Source organism: Aethalodelphis obliquidens, unplaced genomic scaffold, assembly GCF_003676395.1.
Source record: "Aethalodelphis obliquidens isolate GAN/ISIS:26980383/991018 unplaced genomic scaffold, ASM367639v1 scaffold5, whole genome shotgun sequence".
In the NCBI taxonomy this organism is placed as follows: domain Eukaryota; kingdom Metazoa; phylum Chordata; class Mammalia; order Artiodactyla; family Delphinidae; genus Aethalodelphis; species Aethalodelphis obliquidens.
In genome coordinates, this window is record NW_020837949.1 from 45,721,096 (window position 1) to 45,743,880 (window position 22,785).

At 36.9% G+C, this 22,785-nt stretch overlaps 1 protein-coding gene across 2 annotated transcripts in view; it reads right to left on the minus strand.

Moving 5' to 3' along the window:
* Positions 1 to 22,785, minus strand: part of ZNRF2 (zinc and ring finger 2) — a 104,342-nt gene that overhangs the window by 11,777 nt on the left and 69,780 nt on the right. For both annotated transcript variants that reach the window (XM_027102280.1, XM_027102281.1), the window contains one exon: positions 5,108 to 5,213. In XM_027102280.1, coding sequence (XP_026958081.1) covers positions 5,108 to 5,213 — 106 coding nt within the window. The remainder of the gene's footprint in view (positions 1 to 5,107; positions 5,214 to 22,785) is intronic.

Consider the following 22,785-nt stretch of genomic DNA (forward strand, 5'->3'; position numbering starts at 1 on the left):
GCATTACAGAAACTTGCTGAAGGAGAGTACTGTTTCAGACAGCAAAACTTTGTTGTTATGAAAACACTCTGAGGTCTAGTTTTTAACTTTTTCACAGTATCATGATGCAAAAAAAGTTTTAAATTTTAACGTAGTCAAATTCATCAACTTGTCTTCTAACTTTTTATGGGGAGGTTATCTTAGCCCCCCAAATAATTCCTTACCATGAGGTTAAGAACGTCTCTCTATATTCTTTCCGACACTTTAGATTTTAGTTTCCACGGGCAGTTAATTTGGAATTCTTATTTCAAATGTAAAATAGGATTCAATTATTTTTTCATATCAATAACAGTACTTTTTCATAGCAATAACATATCAATCGATCCCAGTGCCATTCACTGAATAGTTCATTCTTATGAACTAATTGGGAAACTAATTTTTCCATTTATTCATGTCAAACAAACCTTACATAGCACCTATTATGTGCCAGAACTTTCTAAAAATAACTCATTTAAAACCTCAGAAGAGGGACTTCCCTGGTGGTCCAGTGGTAAAGAATCTGCCTTTCGGGCTTCCCTGGTGGTGCAGTGGTTGAGAGCCTGCCTGCCGATGCAGGGGACACGGGTTTGTGCCCCGGTCTGGGAAGATCCCACATGCTGCGGAGCGGCTGGGCCCGTGAGCCATGGCTGCTGAGCCTGCGCGTCTGGAGCCTGTGCTCCTCAATGGGAGAGGCCACAACAGTGAGAGGCCCGCGTACCGCAAAAAAAAAAAAAAAAAAGAATCTGCCTTTCAATGCAGGGGACACAGGTTCGATCCCTGGTCAGGGAATTAAGATCCCACATGCTGCAGGGCAACTAAGCCCGCGCACAGCAACTACTGAGCCCGCATGCCTCACTACAGAGCCTGCGTGCGGCAAACTACAGAGCCTACGTGCTCTGGAGTCCACATGCTACAACCAGAGAGAGAAAACCTGCACACCACAACCAGAGAGAAGACTGCACACCACAACGAAGAACCCGTGCCCCGCAACGAAAGATCCCACATGCCGCAACTAAGGCCCGATGCAGCCAAAAATAAATAAATAAATGATGATAATTAAAAAAACCTCAGAACAACTCTATGAAGTTGGTACTATTGCCTCATTTTACAGATTAAGGCAGAGAAAAATTAAGTAACTTGACCAAGATGACACAGTGAATTAACAGAGGGGCTGGAATTCAAACCTTAGGAATCCTGACTCCCAACAGTCCATGCTCTTAAACCTCCATGTTATGCTGTCTCTCCATATATGCATGAGTGTTTATGGACTCTATTCTTTCCCACTTACCCACCTATATCCTTTCCACACCGTCTTAATTAATAGTCCTATAGTGAATTTGTACAGGACAAGCTCCCTGTCCCTAGGATTGCTTTCTTCTTTATGAGTGTCTCGACTATTCTTGGCCCTTTGTTCTTTTATCTGTATATATTTAAGAATCAACTTGTCAAGTTACATGAAAAAATTAGTTGAGATTTGACTGGAACAGCATTAACTACATAGATTTGGGGTGAAGTGACATCTCTATGACATTGAGTTTTCCTAGCCACAAAAAGGTACCTGTATTTATTTTAAACCTTCTATAATATCTTTCAATAAAGTTTTAAAGTCTTGAATATCTTAAGATTTATTCTCAACATACTTTATTCCTGTTGTAGTTTCTGTTGCTGTTAATGTTTTTAATCTAAAAAAAAGTTATATATATTTTTTGTACTGGGATATGAATGCAGCTGTTTTTCATATGTTGAGCTCATATCTGGCAACCCAGCTAAATTCTTATTAATTTTAATATATTATCTAATATTCTTTGCTTTTGATTTTACATTATTAATAATATAGAATTTATTAATCTGGTCCTCTTCCTGTTAATGTGGTAACTTATGTACATAAATTTTCTAATCATACATTTCTTTGCATTCGTAACATAAATCCAATTGGGTTGAAAGGCATTACTTTCGATCTATATTGATGAATTTGGTTTGCTAGTATGTTTTTGGATTTTGCATTTATATTCATAAATGAGAGTTCCTTTTAATTTTCTTTCTTATCCTGTCCTTGTCTGATTTGGGTTATCAAGTTTATACTATTCTCATAAAATAAGTGGGAGAACCTTCTATCATCTTCTACTTTTGGGGGGAATTTACAACTGTTAACATGGTGTTCTTTGGATATCTGATAAATTTGCTGTCCAACTGTCATCATGGGCCTGTTTTTAGGTTTTTGGTTTGGTTTTTTAAAAACTATTTGTGGTTTTTCAGGGTTAGTCTTAATAACTACTTATAGTTATTAGTCTATTCAGGTTTCCTATTTTTGTGTCATTTTGGACAATATTATATTTTTAAGGAAACTGCCTGTTTTGTTTAAATTTTTTACTTGAAAAGTATAAAATTTTTCACAGAATTTTCCAATCGTTTTTAATTTCTGCCATATCTAGAGTTATGTGTTCCTTTTCATTCCTATACTGTTTATTTTTTCCTTCTAGAGACAATCTTGCCAGAGGCTAATCTATTTTATTATTCTTTTCAAAGAAACAACTTTTGACTTTGTCAGTCTCCACTCTAGTGTGTAATTTTTTCATTCAATCTTTCTTCTCTGATCTTTGTTTGCTTTGTGTTTATTCTGTTACCAATTTTCTAATTTCAGTAAGAACTTTGATTATTGATTTTCAGTCTTCTTAAAAATATTTTAAATTAATTAATTTATTTATTTTTGGCTGCAAAGGGTCTTTGTTGCTGCGCACGGGCTTTCTCCAGTTGCAGCAAGCGTGGGCTACTGTTCGTTGCAGTGCGTGGGCTTACTGTGGTGGCTTCTCTTGTTGCGGAGCATGCGCTCTAGGTGCGTAGGCTCAGTAGTTGTGGCGCATGGGCTTTAGCTGCTCCATGGCATGTGAGACCCTCCCGGACCAGGGATCAAACCCATGTCCCCTGCATTGGCAGGAGGATTCTTAACCACTGTACCACCAGGGGAGTCCCTTTCAGTCTTTCTTTTAACACAAGCCTTGGTTTTCACTACTATTCAGTTCAGAGTATTTTCTAAGTTCCCTTATGACTTCTTCTTTGATCCCAGAATATTTATCTTTTGTCACTGACATCAAACTGAGCTCAGAGGACAGCTTTCTGTATGGTACCATCGTTTTGTGGTTTGTTAAGACTTGTCTTATGGTCTAGTACATGATCAATTTCTACAATACTTCATACATACTTGAAAAGAAAATGTACTAATTGCCGGGTGCAGACATACACATACATATCCATTAGATCAAATCTGTTAACTGTATTGCTCAATTTTTCTAGGTCTTAACTAATTTTGTGTATGTCTGCTTGACTCAGTGAGAAGTGTGTTGAAATTTCCCATTATCATGATGGATTTGTCAATTTTTTCTGACAGTCCTACGAATATTTTGAGACTGTGTTCTTTGGTACACAAAGAATTGAATTTTATATACTTTTATCATAAAATATTAATAATATTTTCTGCAGTAACGTTAATTTTGTCCAATATTAATTTAGCTTTGTCAGTTTTACTTTAGTTAATATTTTCCTGGATATAGTTTACTATCCCTTTACATCCATATTTTTCTATATCCCTTACGTTTAAGTGTGTTGCTCATCAACAGCATATCCCAATCTTTTGATTTGTTTTCAACTGGTTACTTTGATCTATTTGGATTTATTATAATTACTGATACTGGATTTATTTTTGCCTCTTTGTTTTGGTACTATTTACTATTTTCTCTATGTTTTCCCCAACCCCCATGCCCTGCTTTTAAATAAAATTCCACATTATTTCTTTTATTGCTTTTAAAGTTATAGTTTTCTATTCTTTTTGTAGGTTACCTTAAATCGTCTTAAATCAAATTTTTCCTGAAACCAAGAACACTTTATGAGAAACCAGATGGGCTCTGGAGTCAAACAGACATGGCTAGAATCTCAGTTCTTCCATTTATTACCAGCTATGCGACCTTGGAGAGATTGCCTATGGTCTCCCAGCTTATTTCCTCAGCTGTACAATGAGATTGTTACAAGGCTTATATACGATAACCTATTCAAGAAGCTATGGACAACACCTTGATCACAGTAAATGCTTAACAAATGGTAGCCTTTGGGATGCAAACAGATATGGGCTTAAGTTTTAGTACTCGCAGGAAAAAGGCCATTTTTTTTTAACATCTTTATTGGAGTATAATTGATTCACAATGGTGTGTCAGCTTCTGCTGTATGACAAAGTGAACCAGCCATACATATATGTGTGTGTGTGTGTGTGTATATATATATATATATATCTCCCCATATCTCCTCCCTCGTGTCTCCCTCCCACTCTCCCTATCCCGCCCCTCTAGGTGGACACAAAGCACCAAGCTGATCTCCCTGTGCTATGCGGCTGCTTCCCACTAGCTATCTAGTTTACATTTGGTAGTGTATATATGTCCATGCCACCCTCTCACTTCGTCCCAGCTTACCCTTCCCCCTCCCTGTGTCCTCAAGTCCATTCTCTACACCTGCGTCTTTATTCCTGTCCTTCCCCTAGGTTCTTCACAACCTTTTTTTAAATTATTTTAGATTCCACATATTTGTGTTAGCATACGGTATTTGTTTTTCTCTTTCTGACTTACTTCACTCTGTATGACAGTCTCTAGGTCCATCCACCTCACTACAAATAACTCAATTTCGTTTCTTTTTATGGCTGGGTAATATTCCATTGTATATATGTGCCACATCTTCCTTATCCATTCATCTGTCAATGGACACTTAGGTTGCTTCCACGTCCTGGTAGTGTAAATAGTGCTGCAATGATCATTGTGGTACATGACTCTTATTGAATTATGGTTTTCTCAGGGTATATGCCCAGTAGTGGGTTTGCTGGGTCGTATAGTAGTTCTATTTTTAGTTTTTTAAGGAACCTCCATACTGTTCTCCATAGTGGCTGTATCAATTTACATTCCCACCAACAGTAAGGCTATTGTTTTTTAAGAAATGGGGAAAGGGAGTTTCAATGAAGAAGAAATCTTTTCAGCCCTAACTACAAAAGTGTGAAACCTGAGAAAGGTCTTTTAGTCTAATATCAATTTGGTTAACATAAAAATAAACTTACCCTTTATGATATATGCATAGACAAGGCAGTCGTGCTATAGTATCTCCCTGCTGCAATTCTTCAAGGCATATTGCACATTCCCCAGCATCTTTACTCAGCACATCCTCTGAGAAAAAAGAAAATGAGTTTAGGACAATAAAACTGAAAGAATTATGTGAATGCTAACTTATGAAGAGTGCTGACTGGCATGTTTTGTCAGAAATACATAAAACTCAGCACTATATTTGAAATGCTATTCACAAATCAGTGAATAATGTTTACCTTTACTTATGGACAGTGTCTCTCATTTCCATTTAGATTTCATTGAGGCACTGCAGTTAGTAATTAAGAACAGTATGGAATCCTCCAACTTGCAAATAACTTTGCTATAAAACTTTATCAGTAAGTCAGTTATTTGGAATTTGGAATTTATTGCCCTTATGCTACTAATCAATATTAATCTGGTGCCCAAGCTAGTTCAAAAAAGTGTATAGAGTATAACATGGCAGAAAAGACATGAAAATACTATTGTAATTTTTAAAATTCTAAAATAACAAAATTGCATAAGTTAAAGAAATCATCTTTAACACAGGACTTTAAAACAATCTGCTTAATTCAAGAAAATACAAAGGTAAATCAAAGCTGTGTAGATTCTGAAAGGGATTTTTGGAAACTTGAGGATTTCAGGCATTAGGCTCAACATTAATCTTTTTTTTTCTTTTTAACATTAAATTTCCCAATTTTAATAACTGTACTATATTTAGGTCTTAATCCTTTCCCATGACAATGCCAAGTCTACTCCAGGCAGCAATTACACTAACTTGCAGGGTATTTTAATCACTTTGTTTAAAATATTCCTATGGTGAAACCCTTTATAAAGCAAAAATTCCTTTCGGGGGAAAGAAAAAAAAAAGGTTCTCTCAATTTATGTTTTATACTGAAATTTTAATTTAAATTACATTTTATTAACGTTAAATTTTAATTTTACAAGGATCTTGCCTAAAATAGAGTATATTAGCCGGACATACTTTGTGACTTTTTTTTTTTCTTTTTCTGTACGCGGGCCTCTCACTGCTGTGGCCCCCCCGCCGCGGAGCACAGGCTCCAGACGCGCAGGCCCAGCAGCCACGGCCCACGGGCCCAGCCGCTCCACGGCATGCGGGATCCTCCCGGACCAGGGCATGAAACCGCTTCCCCTGCATCGGCAGGCAGACCCCCAACCACTGCGCCACCAGGGAAGCCCTGTGACTCTTTTTAAATGAGGAATAACTAAAACATGCCATTAAAACTGTTGAAGAGTACACATTCTTAGTAAGTTTGGAGAACAAAAAGCAAAAGCAGGAACATGCAGTATAAATTTATATCACAAATAGATAAATTACTGGTTTTGGAAATAAAACCAAACAAGCTGAAGGGGAAAGGCTGCATTAATCTCTACCTAAGTGCTTAAACACAGAGCAAGGTAGGAAAGTTTCCTAAAATTAAGTACTTATCTGCTAGTCCCATACCTCTTATAAACACCAACAAATTTAATTGTGCACATATCTGTAACAGTTCCTTCTAGAAAAATCCATTCTATAAGTAGTTCCCCCTTTAGTTATTCATTTTGAGATAGCACATTAAGATGAAATACAGACTCTATTTGGTCTACAGAAAGTAAGGTAGCAGCAGATGATTTACCCATAAGGCTAGAGGGGGTAAGAGGGCAACTTCCACAGAAAAAGGAAAGGCCTTAGCAAGAAGGCTTATGCTTTCAGAATCTAGGGAATATGGTTGAAGTAATTTAGCTAACTATTGGGTAGCTCACAAGCCAAAATATCACATCAAAGACTTAACCAGAAGAAGATTTTTGGGCAAGTGGAACTGGGTAAATGGAAAATGATGCCTATTAACACTCCCCTCAAGAGTCCTCTCCCCATTTTTCTTTTCTTGACCCTGGAGGTCCCAACCACAACCCCGACCCCACCTGCAACCCCAAGTCTTTCCTCCTCCTCTTGATCTCCATTTTCCTCTTATTGTTCTGGATAGGTTTCCACAGATATGGAACCAGTTTAATGTAAAGCACCTAACTAGTGTTAAAGTTAATTGGCATATTGGAACCCACAAAATGGAAGTCATCTCAGTGGCTCTGACCACATCCCAAACCTATACCTAAGTCAGCCTAAACTACAGAAAATACCTCACTCTCAAGGAAACCCAACACCAATCACAATCCTCCAACTCAGCTTTAGCTAGCCTACTTTGCCCTAGAAAATAGAACCTGCTAGCCTTATAAGGAAACCCCCAGCCTCCTAGCCAATCATGTCTTGTTTTCACAGTGCCTCTTCTAAGGCCCCATAAAACTCACTCTTGTCCAAAATCCCCTGGGGAGGTGCTTATTAGGCACTGTAGTCCCCCAATCTATGGATTGTTTTTCCCTTGAATAAAGGACATCAAACTTGTTACCAAATTTTTTAGTTTTATTATTTAACATTAGGATGATAGCAATGAAAAAAAGAGGAAAAGATACGAAGGAAACACTAAAAGATCATAGTACAGGTATAATTCCAAATAATATGGAATTTTTTGTGGTATGTTCTCACCATTTAGATTTTTTTCACCACAAAGATATACCACATCATAACATAAATCTAAGTCGCACAACTAACTTCAAAAAATTAACCATCGGGCTTCCCTGGTGGCGCAGTGGTTGAGAGTCCGCCTGCCGATGCAGGGGACAAGGGTTCGTGCCCCGGTCCGGGAAGATCCCACATGCCGCGGAGCGGCTGGGCCCATGAACCATGGCCGCTGAGCCTGTGCTCCGCAACGGGAGAGGCCGCAACAGTGAGAGGCCCGCGTACCGCCAAAAAAAAAAAAAAAAAAAAAAAAAAAAAAAAAAATTAACCATCCCTTTTTATCAAGCCTAAGACATCAATAATTATAAGATGCACCATGAGTTTTATATTTCACCAAGAAAAAAATGCTTCCGTTAAACTATGACACAAATCAATTTTAAGACATGTCTCATTTTTCAGAGCTGTTAAAATTTATAAGGTGTGTCTTAGAATTGATGGACTAGGGTATCAAATTTTCTACCTTTTGGCATATAGTAACAATGCATCTAGATTTAAGTATAAAGGAACCAAAAAATCTCTATTAACATAAATTAGATAGACCAGCTTTTAAAAAATAAAAAGTATTGCCACATTTTTGCCATATAAATCTATGTAACAGATTCTCAACACAAAATAAAAACAGGTAGAAATCCACGAAGTAAAAGCTTCTGAATTCATTGTTCACAGAAATGTAAGTGTCTTACACTGCTTTTATGTTGACCTATAACGACCAACTCTCATTTCTTTATCACAATAGGTTTTAAAAATCTTTTGAGTTGGGAAAATTTTAATATCTTAAAAGGCCTTGGTTATTCTGTTTACAAGAAAATTTATTTACAGTACAACAAAGACAAATCCAATCTGCATATAATCTGCATATATGCAAATCCATGTGCATAAATCTGCATATGTGCAAATCCATATGCATATAATTAGCAGAATATAGGGCTTCCCTGGTGGCGCAGTGGTTGAGAGTCCGCCTGCCGATGCAGGGGACGCGGGTTCGTGCCCCAGTCCGGGAAGATCCCACATGCCCCGGAGAGGCTGGGCCCATGAGCCATGGCCGCTGAGCCTGCGCATTCGGAGCCTGTGCTCCGCAACGGGAGAGGCCACAACAGTGAGAGGCCCGCATATGGCAAAAAAATAAAAATAAGAAGAATATAATGATATGCTTTGCAGGTACTAATTAAAAAAAATCTTTTTAGTTTAATCTAGAATGACATATTAATGTCAGTCATTTTAATCAGAAGGTCCTAAAGCCCAAGTAATAAAAAATATGCAGAACTGTATTTTTTCTATGTTAAGATATATATATATATATACACATACATATATATATATGTGTGTGTGTATATATATACATATATAAGAACATTCCAAACACATTAATTTCAGTGCAGCCCAATATCCAATGTAAACAGTTTCTAATGAAATCATCTCTGCTCAGAAAATTAAAAGTTAACATTAACATATTATAGTCACTGCTCAACTGCATTTTGATAAGCAACTCTGAGTTAAAAGACAGTTCGTTCTCAACAGTTACTGCCCCAAGTAGCAAATGCTTAATTTTCAAATTTGAAAGTCTTATTTCCAATAGAATCTGTCTTTGTATGTTTGAAGGTAGTTTTTATTTTTGAAAAGTTACTATGAAACGTGATTAACTTTTGACTGGAGGTTTTCCAGAGTATGCCCCTCTCCTACCCCATTGTGACACTGTACTTTCTTTCAAAGGGAAATTTTCAGCTTAGTAATGAGATACATACAGAGTTAAATAGGGCCTAGAAATACCACTAAATCCAGGACACTGAAGCATCTTTAAGACAGCTGGGAAAAGGTTATTAAAAGTCTTTAGCTAATCAATTGAAAACATTCATGAAGAAACCATCTCAGGCAATAAGGAGTCAATGTTTTAGGACTAGAATACCTTAAGGGTAGACTACTAACTAGCCAAAATTAATATGAGAAAAGCAGAGAAGGGAACACAAATAGATTTAACTACCATGGTTGGCTAGTATGGAATTCCCGCTCTCCACAAGCACTGATAGTGGACAGATACTCAAGACTGTGAACAGGAAACTAAACTTGTGTTGCTTTTTCAAAAGTGTTGTTGATGTCCCACCTAACAGCTGGAATCAGTGTATTCCTTATCAGTCTAATTCTTTGATTTATTCACATGGTCTATGCATTGATTTAGAGGTACTGATACAGGAAAAGAAGAATTAAACCTAGAATAGAACAATGATTTTATCAAGAAGTAGGCAACAGAATCACTTGGGTATGTATTCTGCTCAACAGAGAAACAAAACAAAAAAACATATACCTGGGCCCCATCCCTAGAGATTCTGAAATATACCCCTGCTTCAGAAAACAACTGCTATCAAGGAAAGAGCATGCTGAAGTAGAAAGAGCGTAAGATTTAAAGCTGCAAACGATATTAGTTTGGTACATAACATCCAAAATGTTGGTCACCCTTGAGTTTCCTTTTACTCTTCTTTAATACTAGCACTAATAAAGGTATTCAAAATATTATAGAGATGAAATTTTAAAGACTCTTGTGTAAAAATTCATGTTATAAAAACACTATACAAAATATCAGTTTTTATCATTATCAGAAAAACCTTTATGGACTTCTTGAAAAACAAAGTTGGTCATTTTTCTCTTTCCTCTTCTCCCCATTCTGGTTATTCTAGTTGTTGCAATTTTATAAAATGTCATAAATAATCCCATGGCCAACAGAAACTTCTATAGGATACTCTTGACCCAGCCATTTCTAGAGACCTATTATAATTGCCAGACTGGTAACAACTCCATACAAACGATACTGCCTAATTAACTTTTAAACGTTTTGGCTTCACTCTATATTTAAAAGTACTATAAATGTCCACTTTGTTACATGCTTTTAGACGTACTTAAGTCTTTTATTAATCCTATGAGGTAACTAAGGTTACCTCCATTTTACAAATAAAGAAACTGAGGCTCAAATAAATTACGTAACTTACCAGAAGTTACTAAACTAGTAAGTTCTAAGGTCAGGATTCAAATTTAGGGTAAGTCTTTGGCCTTTCTACAACTTCATGAATTTTGCTACAAAACAATTTCACTTTAAGAGTATAAATACAGAAGCAAACTGTTTTAGGCAACGTTAGGTTTGAAATATTAAAGGTGAGGATAGCTACCTATTTAGAGGAAGTATGCTTAAGACTGGTCATATGCTTTATCTTCTGGAGTTATTAAACTGCTATAAAAACTGGTATCAGAAATGAGCTCACACTTTACCGCTTACTTCCTTCTATGGAACAGGAAAACAGCCCTGTCCAATAGAACTTTCTATGATGACAGAAATAATCTTTTAACTGTGTTGTCCAAAACAGTAGCTACTAGCCACATACGGCCTGAAAATAGCACTTGAAATGTGTGCAACTGAGAAACTGAATTGTAAATTTAATTTTTGCAAAACGTGAAATCTATATATTTCAATACAGTAGATAAGGAACACACATTTATAAACTAAAAACTTCTGTAAACTGTTATTTTACTTATAGCCTCAAGCTCTTAATTTGCATCACCCAAAGAAATTACTTAAAATTCAAGCAGCCAAATATGCAAAATTAAAATATTTAGCAAGTACAAGCACATATCCATATAGTTATTGCACATCAAGACAACATGAAAAAAAGCAGACAGCCAAAATCCTTTGGGGTGGTAGGGGAGAAAAACAACAAGACCAAATTTGTTAGAGGCAGCCAACAAAACTCCATGCGAAAATTTCATAATCATCACAACCTTATTTTCAGATCAAGCATCCAAAGGTGTATGATCTTTTCAGCAAAATACAATGCCAAGCACTATTATGGATCAGGCATTTTTACCTGAAGACTTATTTTTTGTTCTTGAACCCTCAATGATAGCAGTAGAAAACAAAAGCAGCTGAAATGTGAAATAATCCCTAGAAAAGTCAAGAATTAAAAAAATTCACAACATTAGTAAGAAGCAATTACTCAAAGAATGAAAAATTGCAGCTCACAAGGTTTATTAATAAATACTTTCAGATATAGAGTTATATCTAATGGACTTAAGAGAAGTTAACATTAATATTCTAGATTATAGATCCGTGAGATGTTACTGTACTCAAGTATCATTAAGGGGAGTTAGAAATGATATTTAACAAAGGGAAACAGTCATTTTCACTGTAAGATTAATATATCAATAAAAACATGGGGATAACCTTTACTAAACTGTCTAAAACTCAAAGTTCATGGTCAGGGTCAAATTTCACCCTGTTTGGAAACTTCTTATTCTGGTTCGATGAGAAATTGCGGGCTTCCTCTGCCTAGATGCTACTGACATTTACTGCATCAATGCTTTCTTTACGTTAAATATAATTGAGAATTAGCTAAACACATAGCCACTTTTCATTTGCACTGTTAGAAATTTACTTTAAAATTAAGACTATTCTTCAAGAGGAGACAGAAGCTGTGACTCTTCTGATGACTTTTAAGGAAAGATGTGTACTCTTGGGAATCTTTTGGAAATTGACATTTGGCACCTTCTCCAAGAAAATATAAGTAAAATAAAATGGAACCCAAAGTACATACTCCAAAAGGTAAAATATACAAAAACAACACTAACTAAAAACTTATAGATTTAGCTTTCTTGGACCTTTTTGTTTCTAACTTGCCTAAAAAAATAGCTCAGGATTAAGTATTTTATAAAACCAGATACTGGGACTTCCCTGGTGGTGCAGTGGTTAAGAATCCGCCTGCCAATGCAGGGAACATGGTTCGATCCCTGGTCCAGGAAGATCCCACAGGTCACGGAGCAACTAAGCCCGTGCGTCACAACTACTGAGCCTGCGTTCTAGAGCTGGCGAGCTACACTACTGAGCCCACGCGCCACAACTACTGAAGCCTGCACGCTTAGAGCCGTGCTCCGCAAGGGAAGCCACTGCAATGAGAAGCCCGCGCACAGCGACGAAGACCCAATGCAGCCAAAAATTAATTAATTTTAAAAAAAGGTACCTAATAAGCTGCAAGAAGTTATACAAGTCATCTAAGAAATTTTTAAATTACCAACTTACTCCCAAATCTTCATACCAAATTAAGATGACTTTCCTTTACTCCCTCCCTGTAACAAATTGCTGATTTGCTAAACCCTGAATAAGTGTTTACCTAAATGAATTGTCCACATTAAAAAATTAATAAAAAGACCCAAAAACCAAACAAAAAAATACCCCAAAACACCCACATATAGAAAAGAAAAGAAAAGAAACTCCTGAATATATACAAAAATAGAATAAAATATACTTTGAACTAAAAGTTTCAGGTCCATTTTTGTTTTGAATCAATGCAGAGAGAAAAACATCAGTCCTAAAAAAACCAAAAGAGCTGATTTTCAAACTTAATTTATGATTGTATACTTTTAGAATTAGATTAATGTATTAAATTATAATGTGGGCTTTAATGGCAATAACAAAAGAGTCAAACAATCTGGGTAATATAATGTAGCAAATTTTTAAAAAGTGTTATTTATAGACAGTTCTAGGTTCAAATTCCAACTCTGCAACGGGTTTAGGAATATAATGGGGTAATAATACCTACTTCATAGGGCAGTGGTAAGAATTAAATAATATCTGTTAAATACCTACCACTGTACCTGGCAAGGAGCAAGTATGTTCTGAATACTAGCTATGTGATTACTGGCAAGAAAGGACACTTCCTCTGAGTTTGTTTTCTCCAATCTAAAGAAATGATGAAACCTGCTAGACTTGTCTCTTAGAAGTGTTATAAAGATCTAATGATATAACGCAAATGGAATGCAGTCTTACAGAAAAGAATAGGCCTGAACTTTGGACAATGCACAAAATTCTGAGTCTCATTTTCTTCAAATAAATTGCAAGTCATAATACCTGCATCTCACAGTCTTTCATATTGATGATTAAAAATAAAAGAATGAATGTAAAAATGCTTAAGGCTCTAAATGTTAGCTAAATTAAACAAAATTCTACTATCATGGGCTTCCCTGGTGGCGCAGTGGTTGAGAGTCCGCCTGCCAATGCAGGGGACACGGGTTCGTGCCCCGGTCCGGGAAGATCCCACATGCCATGGAGCGGCTGGGCCTGTGAGCCATGGCCGCTGAGCCTGCGTGTCCGGAGCCTGTGCTCCGCAATGGGAGAGGCCACAACAGTGAGAGGCCCACATACCGCAAAAAAACCCAAACAAACAAACAAACAAACAAACAAAAAAATTCTACTATCATATTGAAACTGAAAAATGTCATTACAATGGTATTGTATTATAGCATACAACAAAACATATTATGTCAGAACTATTATCAGATTTATGAACTACGATTCTATCTATCATTCTGTTAGAATGAATCTGAGAAGGCGTATTACTATGTGTATGTATACCTACTGAGGCTAAAGTGTGATGGTGTTTCCCTGCTGCTTCCCCGAGGCTACACGGTAATTAGCAGGCTGACTGGTAGATAAAGTACAGGGTCAAAACTCAAAATGCCTAAAGGGGGATAAGCCAGAAAACGTTCAAAAAGTAGCTCATCTTTTAACCTACTTCATAAGAAAAAAGAACAGCACAGTTGTGACAATAAATGCCAACTGAATTTGGCCTTAGTTTTAGGGGTTAACAGGTAATTGTGACAAACTGGTGCCCACAGTCCTATCTAAAGGGGCAGTTGCTACTATAGAATGCCATGTGGGAATAAAGAGCCAGTGTGGCTAGGTATATTTAAAGCAGCTGCAAATTTAGGTTTTTAGATGAAATTTCTTCATTTTCAAAATACTGACTCAAAAACATTTTTGATACTGTGTAAGCAAACAAAAAAAAGTCTGTGAGCCTAATGTAGCCAATACTTTGCAACCTCTGTATTCAAGAAGCAGTAAATTCCATGAGGGCAGAGAACCTTGTAGGTTCTGCTTACTCCAGCACGTAGCATAGTGTTTTGTACACAGTAACTGCTTGATAAATATTTTTTGAATAGCTAATGAAGCAAAAGATCTCCAAAGACTAAAGAAAGCACCAAGCAACAAATGAACCAATGGCAGAGAAAAGGCCCCAAAGCCAGAGGGTTGGTGTTTCAGTGACTTGGGCACTTCACTCGCAGTCTGGTGACTCAGCTGAGCTCAGACCTATTTTTTTTCCTATTTTTTTTTTAAGTGTACTGACTTCTTCTTTATCCAGTGGTTCATATCAGCCAATCAACCAGAAAGCACTGAATATATGTGGAGTTTGCCAATAAATAATTACAGGTTGATTAGCATGTATGGGTAAAGAATTAAAAGCACTATGTGTGCAAAGGAGAGAGATTTTAAATGTCCACTCCTAAGATAATAAAGCAAAGTGTGAAACTCAAATGTACCTGAAGGAAAAAGCAGGAAGGTGAGAACCAGTAGCTCTGACAAGTCATGTAACATTAACAACTCAGAGTTCTTTCTTGATCCCTCTTCACCCTGCTACTAAATGACTAAATACTGTGACTAAACTACTAAAATAACTGTAACTAATTGCTGGATCCTGGAGAATCTAAATCTAGATTCATCTGAAACTTCAGATAATGAAATCTCATGAAAAATCAAGAGACAGCAAGTGTAAAATGGGTCTATAAAAAAATTGTTTTAAGAAGAGGGGAAACACACTGATTTTGAAACAGGTTTATTTCTTTCTGCTCAAAGTTTACCAATCCTTCAGTTGCCCAGGCAACTTCAGTACCTGAGTGAATCCCACTGGAACAAGGGAAGAAGGGTGCTCTGACAGTGAAAGCACTACTGAAAGAAAGAAGCTACTGAGTTGGCCTGAGGACAGAACTCTCTTTGCACCCAAGAACAGGGAAACTTCTTTCCTCACACTTTTAAACAAAAAGGGCTAGTGTGTGCCAAGCTAATGACCACAAGGCTCACAAGAGAAGAATATCCTACATTCTATCCACTTCTATTTGAGAAAGAAATAATAGTATGATCTACATGTGTGCTAACATTATGGAACAGAGAAAGGTCATACACTACGTATACACAACGATGTGAATGAAGGTGAAGCAAGCTGATAAACTGAAATAGACACCTACTATAATATCAGAACAAATGAATGAATGGAAGAAAGGGAAGGAGGAAAGGGATGATGACTTTACAAGTAGAAATTCCTAGAACCAAAACCCATTATTTTTTAATATTTCAGAAGGGAAAAAAGAAGGCCAATGCAGAAAACTAAGTTAGTAATCTAGAATAAATATCATGTAACTAAAAAATTAAAAAATTAACAAAAACATAAGACAGAGGATACATCAAGGAGCTCTAATGTTGAAATTATAGGAATCACAGGAAGAGAAAAGGAACAGAGAAAGAAATAATAATCAAAGAAATACTAGAAGAAAATAATCCCTGAGCTGACTAAACATTTGGGTTGCTAGACTGAAAACGTTTATAAAGTCTCAAGCAGGATTAATAAAGATGGGAGTAGAGTGAAAAAACACTTAAATAGATGCATCCTGGGAAAAAAAGAGAATTTCCAACCTTCAAAAAAAATTAACCTGTAAGCTTCCAAATGGAAAGAACAGGTAAGTTAAGATGAAAAAACAATGAGACCCAGCAAGACTTCACATCTGTAATACTGGGAGTAAGACAGTACAAAATTTTACAGACTTAAAGGGAAAAAAAAAAAGAAAGAAAAATATCCTATATTCAGCAAAAGATAGTAATCATATATGAAGGTGAACAAGAAACACTTGGGAATCCAACAGCTCATTAAGTATACCATCCATGAAAGGCTTTCTAAGGAAATTATTCATGAAAATGCTTTTAACAAAAAAGAAAATTAAGAACAAAACCCTCAATATACAGAAAGCGAAAATTAAAGAGTACAGAAAACAGCAGTGAGCAATGAAATATGTTTAAGTGAAATTTAAATCTAAATAGATAATACTGTGACTGAAACTGTAATATAACTAAGGATTTTTGAAACAAAAGGAACATCCTGCCAGTGCAAAACTTAATATGTAATTAGGATGTAAAGTCTAAATTATTTCATAATATCCAGGACTTGGAGATAGAGGGGGAGGGTAGTAGGGGAGAGGAAAGTGAGCAAGAATAATATATTAGGGGGATGAGCACAAAGAAAACTCCTAATTTTGATAGAATAAAACAGAAGTATATGTTTAAAAATATATATTAAAGCAAGGTAACCAACAAAGGAATGAAAGATGTATAGTAAAAGTTCCGAACTAATCTGGAGGAAAGGGAAAGTAACTTGATCAATCCAGAGAAGGCTGGGAAGAACAAAGTAAAATAGACAATAAATACCAAATAAGGGAAAGAACAACACTAAATTTACCAGCTATAATGTAAATGTATGTGTGTTGAACAGTATAACAGGACATCATATAACTACTATCTAGCCTCAACAAATCAACTTATTTACTATGAATTAAAAAGAAAAAATAAACAAAACAGGGAAACATAGAGAAGCAACTGTCCTAGAACACATGCCAAGATATAAGAGCTCAGGAATGAAGATGAAAAAGAAGAGGGAAAAAAGCCTATTACAAAATGAAGGTGAAACTAGAAGGAGAACAAGAAAGAATAGACATACCTGATATCACAGTTAGGAACACAAGGGGTCAAAACTGAGAACAGTAAACTGGAAATGAAAAAAGCTTTAATAATTACAGAAAAAAATGTTACCTAAGGAAGACAAGAAAAGGAGATCCTATTACATGCCTACAGTATTGTAAAAAATAAAATTACATCACAGAAACAAAAATAGATCTAGATCTATACACTTAAATCCTAGAATTGAATTGAATCCTAGAAGAAACTTATCATGAAAAATCAACACTATTTAAAATATATGCTAGTAGATATTGGTCAAAAAAAAATAGAGTTCTTTGGGCACCTTGGCAAAAAGACTGTCAATTCTAAAAGGAGGTGAAATCAGGCTGGTCTCAGATATCTCCAGAGAAGCATTTTACACTGTAAGACTGGAAGAAAGCTTATAATATCCTCAAGTAAAGGAAGCGCAACCCAAAGATTTCACACCCAAACTGTTATTCAAAAACAAAAACAAAAAACACAGACAACCAATATTAAACATGCAAACAGTCTAGTGAACTGTTTCCCATGAGCCCTTCTCAAAGGATTTATATGAGGATAAACCTCAGCTAACCAAGAGATGCCTGGAATAGCTAAAGCAAAAAGATTTGCAGTGAGAACTGAATCTACTTAACTGTAAGATTAAAACAAATGTGGGAATTATGATTAGATAATATATAACATATACCTAAAAAATTAAAAGTTCATTATTATCTACAATAATTGGGTGTAAAAAAGTATCATTTGAAGTTGACAAGGCAAATAAGAGAAGTATAAATATATTTAATAGCATAAGAGTAAAGATTAAGATAATGTAATAACTAAAATTGGGACAGAGCGGTACGAAAGGCAGAAAGAGGAAATATATTCAATTTCATCCCTGTTCATAGAAAGAAATTAATAGTGTCTAAAAATATAAACTTAAGGATACTATATAGTTATATTTATGAAAATAATCTCTAAATAAACAACAATAGTTCTTCCTAAGTAAAAGAGGCATATGGAACAGAAAAACTGGCCACTTGGTGAAACGTTTTTAAAAAGCCATAAAAACAGAAAGTATCAATACATAACGACAGAATTAAAACTAGCCATATTAATAAATGTAAATGGACTAAACCAACACAATAAAAAGGAAAGATCAGATTGGATCCTAAATGAAATTAACCCTGCATTGTATACAAAAAGCATATCTGAAACAAAAAGATGAAAGTTGAAATGAAGAGAAAACATTTATCAGGCAAATACAAACTATACAAACTAAAAGAAATAAAGAATTACAATCTTAACATTAGACAAGGCTGAATATAATGAGATAGCATTAAAGAAGACAAAGGACCGTTTATAGTACTAAAAGGTGCAACGGCACCTAAGTTATAATAGTTAGGAATAACATATTCATTCATAGCATCAGCATTCATAAAGCAAAAAAGTATAGGCAATACAGATAAAAATAGAAAAATTAGCAACAGAAGACTTTAATTTACCTCAGTCCATGACAAATAAAGTAAGAAAAAAGATGGATATAAAAGACCTTTTAAACTGAACACAAACATGGAACACTTGCCCAAAATGACCACATATTAAACTACACAAAGAAAATCTTAATAAACTAAAATATAGAAACAGTATAGATAACATCCACTGATCACAATATAGTAAAACTAGAAAATCGCAAAACCAGAGGGAAAAAGCCCCTCAGCCCCTAACATCTAGGAATTTAAAAACACTCAACAACTTTTGAGTCAAAGAAGGTATTCCCCCAAAATACAGAATATCTGAATAAATTTTTAAAAAGTAACAATTTTTGCAAATATCCTGTATATTAGCAAATACACTCCAGCATTAAAATAAAATACTAGAAGTATTACCAGGAATACAAAGGTACATACATCCCTGACCAAGCAAGATTTCAAGGACTACATCCCATAGACATACCATACACATACAAAATACCAGGAACAACTTAAATACCCATCCACAAGAGACTGGTTAATTAACTGTGGTTCATCCACCTATAAAATATAAGGTAACTGAACATCCCTGGTGGCGCAGTGGTTAAGAATCTGCCTGCCAATGCAGGGGACACGGGTTCAATCCCTGGTCCAGTAAGATCCCATATGCTACAAAGCAACTAAGCCCATGCGCCACAACTCCTGAGCCTGTGTGCCACAATTACTGAGCCCACGCACCTAGAGCCCATGCTCCACAACAAGAGAAGCCACCGCAATGAGAAGCACACGCACCGCAACGAAGAGTAGTCCCTGCTTGCCGCAACTAGAGAAAGCCCACGCGTAGCAACGAAGGCTCAGCGCAGCCAAAAATTAAAAAGATAAATAATTTTAAAAATATATACATATATATAAGGTAATAATAGTAAAGAGAACGATGAAGATCATTTGGAATAATTTCCAGGATATATAAAAAAATCTCAAGGTTCAGAATGTTTACAGCATGATTCCATGGTGTAAAGAGTGTGTGGGAACAGAACATATGTATATATTTGTTTGCATATGCATTAAATATCTCTGGAAGAATCACAAGAAATTGATAGTACTGGCCACCTCTGGAAAGGGTGACTGAGGGACTGAGGTGAGGGGAAGACTTCACGGTACATCCTTTGTACCTCTCTGCTTTGGCAAACGTATTACCTATTCAAAAATAAAATTTAAATTAATTAAAGAAAAAAAGGAATAAGCAAAGATAGGCAAGTACAAATAAAAAGAAACTGTTGGGGTAACAATTCTCCATGGGTCTCTCCTGTTCAAGTCTTGGACTATCTTTTCAAGGATCTTTGTAGAGCAAACAGCCTTGAAAGATTCAGTGTCCCCTCCAGCGCAAGGGTGGACCTGCTTACTTCCCTAAGCTCAGGGTTCCTCTTGTACAATGCAAATCGCTGAGCATGCAGATATCCCCTTGCCCTCTTCACCATCACCCTGTGGGAACAGGGACTTCAGAAAGTGGCACAAAAAAAATGCTGATACTCTGGCTGCTGTTATGATTAATAATAGAAGTCCTTTGATTCTCTTTTCTGCCAAAATTCATGAAACTGTGGCAGACTGATATGTTAGCTTACAAGTAGGGTAAAATCTCAGACCCTTCACAGTTTCTGGTAAACCTAAGTCAAAATAATCTTGGAGAGGGCTTCCCTGGTGGCGCAGTGGTTGAGAGTTCCCCTGCCGATGCAGGGGACTCGGGTTCGTGCCCCGGTCCAGGAAGATCCCACATGCCGCGGAGCGGCTGCGCCCGTGAGCCGTGGCCGCTGAGCCTGCACGTCCGGAGCCTGTGCTCCGCAGCGGGAGAGGCCACAACAGTGAGAGGCCCGCATACGGCAAAAAAAAAAAAAAGAAAAGAAAAAAAAAAATCTTGGAGAAAGCAGAACAGAGAGAAGTGTACTTTGTAACATAAAAAGATTCAACCCAAATAGAAAATAAGTCAAAAATAGTTTTTCAAATAACATAGCTATGAAATATATAAAGCCAGAAAAAGATTGTTGCAAGGACACTATCACCAAAAGGAACTTAAAAAAAAATAAGAAATTAGTAAAACCATGGCCACAGAGGGGACAGATACTTTAACAAACTTCTCTCCAGAGGACGCGCAAGCTCAGCGGCCATGGCTCACGGGCCCAGCCGCTCCGCAGCACGTGGGATCCTCCCAGACCGGGGCACGAATCCGTGTCCCCTGCATCGGCAGGCGGACTCCCAACCACTGCGCCACCAGGGAAGCCCCGAGAGCATTCATTTTTAAAGCCAGTTTAAATTCAGCGTAACCCAGCACAGAGTGATGGAACTATGGGTTAATCCCATTATAGTGAGAAGAGAAAAGGCTCTGGAGACAAACTTTCTACGTTTGAGACCCAGCTCTGCCACTTCCTAGCTGTGTTGACTTGGTCTCCTCTGTGATGGATGGCAAATGCTGAGCTGAAAAAACACAGATGTTTTCCAAGACCTTGACACAATGGGCTCCTGCCATTCTCTGGCTTGAATCCAGCAGCACCAGATCCATAGACAGCCTGTGAGAATCACACGGAGAAGCAACACGAGCCTTAAGGTTTGCATGGAAAACTAGGATGCCTGACTCCAAACATGAGGATTTCCATTTACGTCCTTGGTATCGAACTTAGGCAAAGTAGAATGCATGAAGGTGCTTGTTAAAGGTAAGAGTGAAAACGCTAAGGAGCATTTAAGTATGACTTCAGGATAGATTATTGTAGAAGCATGGGCCTACTCTGTTTTTCAGGGTGATCACTCACTAACTCCACACACTTATTCTCGTGATGGACAAGCTTTCAGTTGTTATAAAGGAAAAACAATGTATGGAAAAAGTTAAATGGGGAAAGGAGGGAGAGGAGAAATGATAGTGACCATAAGCCTGACTTCTGGCTGTGTCAGGAACTGGCAGTGTGATGCTGGGCAAGTCACATCCTCTTGCTAGGCCTCAGTTTCTCCATCTTTAAACGAGAAGCTTGGTCTAGACCTGGAAGTGTGGCCCTGGACCAGCATTATCATCATCACCGAGGAGCTCGTTAGAAGTGCAGATTTTCAGACCTACCAATCACAAGCTCTAGGGGGTGGGACCCAGCAATTTGTGTTTTAACAAGCCCTCCAGGTGATTCTCAGAGGTGATTCCTCAAGTGTGATTCGAATTTATTCACACTCAAGCTTGAGAACAGCCATGAATAATCCCACTCTAAGAGCTTGACTCTCAGCTGCCAGAGCTAACGCTGCAGAAGAGTCAAAACAGCTCTCTTCTTGTTCCCGAGAGGTCACTTCCAAATGGTGAGTCTGTGATTCCAGTGTTTTACTTGGCTTTGTACATTGCTGCTTCCGTTTCTGTATCAATTTCTTGTACTTTCTGCCCGTAGAAATCAAGCATCTGTTTACCTTTCTGAATGCAAGGGTGTCATATTAAAAACCTTCCAGTATTATCAACATGGAGCTGTAGTTTTAGATCCAGAAAACCAAGTGTTTTCAGTCATGACTGTTCAGTGAGTGAGTGCCTTGGCTGGAGAATCAATGCTCGTGTTGGCTATCAATTCTTCCGTGTAGTCTTGGGTTTTTCTGGTCTCACCGAAATGGGGGCAGTACATCCCGATGGTATTTGCCGGGGCTCTGGCTTCCTTTTGCCTGCATTCAAGTTGAGCTCTGCCACTTGCAACCTTTGCTAAGTTATTTTCTGCCTCAATCTTGGTTTCCCCATCTGTAAATAGGGAACCACACAGTACCTATTTTACAGAGTTTTGTGAGGATTCAAAAGGTTCATGTAAATATGCTTAGCATACTGGATTGCGTCCATTAAGTACTCCACGTTCAGCATTAGTCCACTTTTCAGTATTCTGCAGCTTTTGAATGAGGGTGGTGATGTTTTCTTGTAATAGATAACATGTAAATGATATGTAAATGTGAAGTAAAAGTAAAGTATTTGGAAAATTAAAAAAAAAAATACTTCTCTCCAAATTTGTCAGACTATGTAAACCAAACATAAGCAAGGATACAGAATATTTCAAT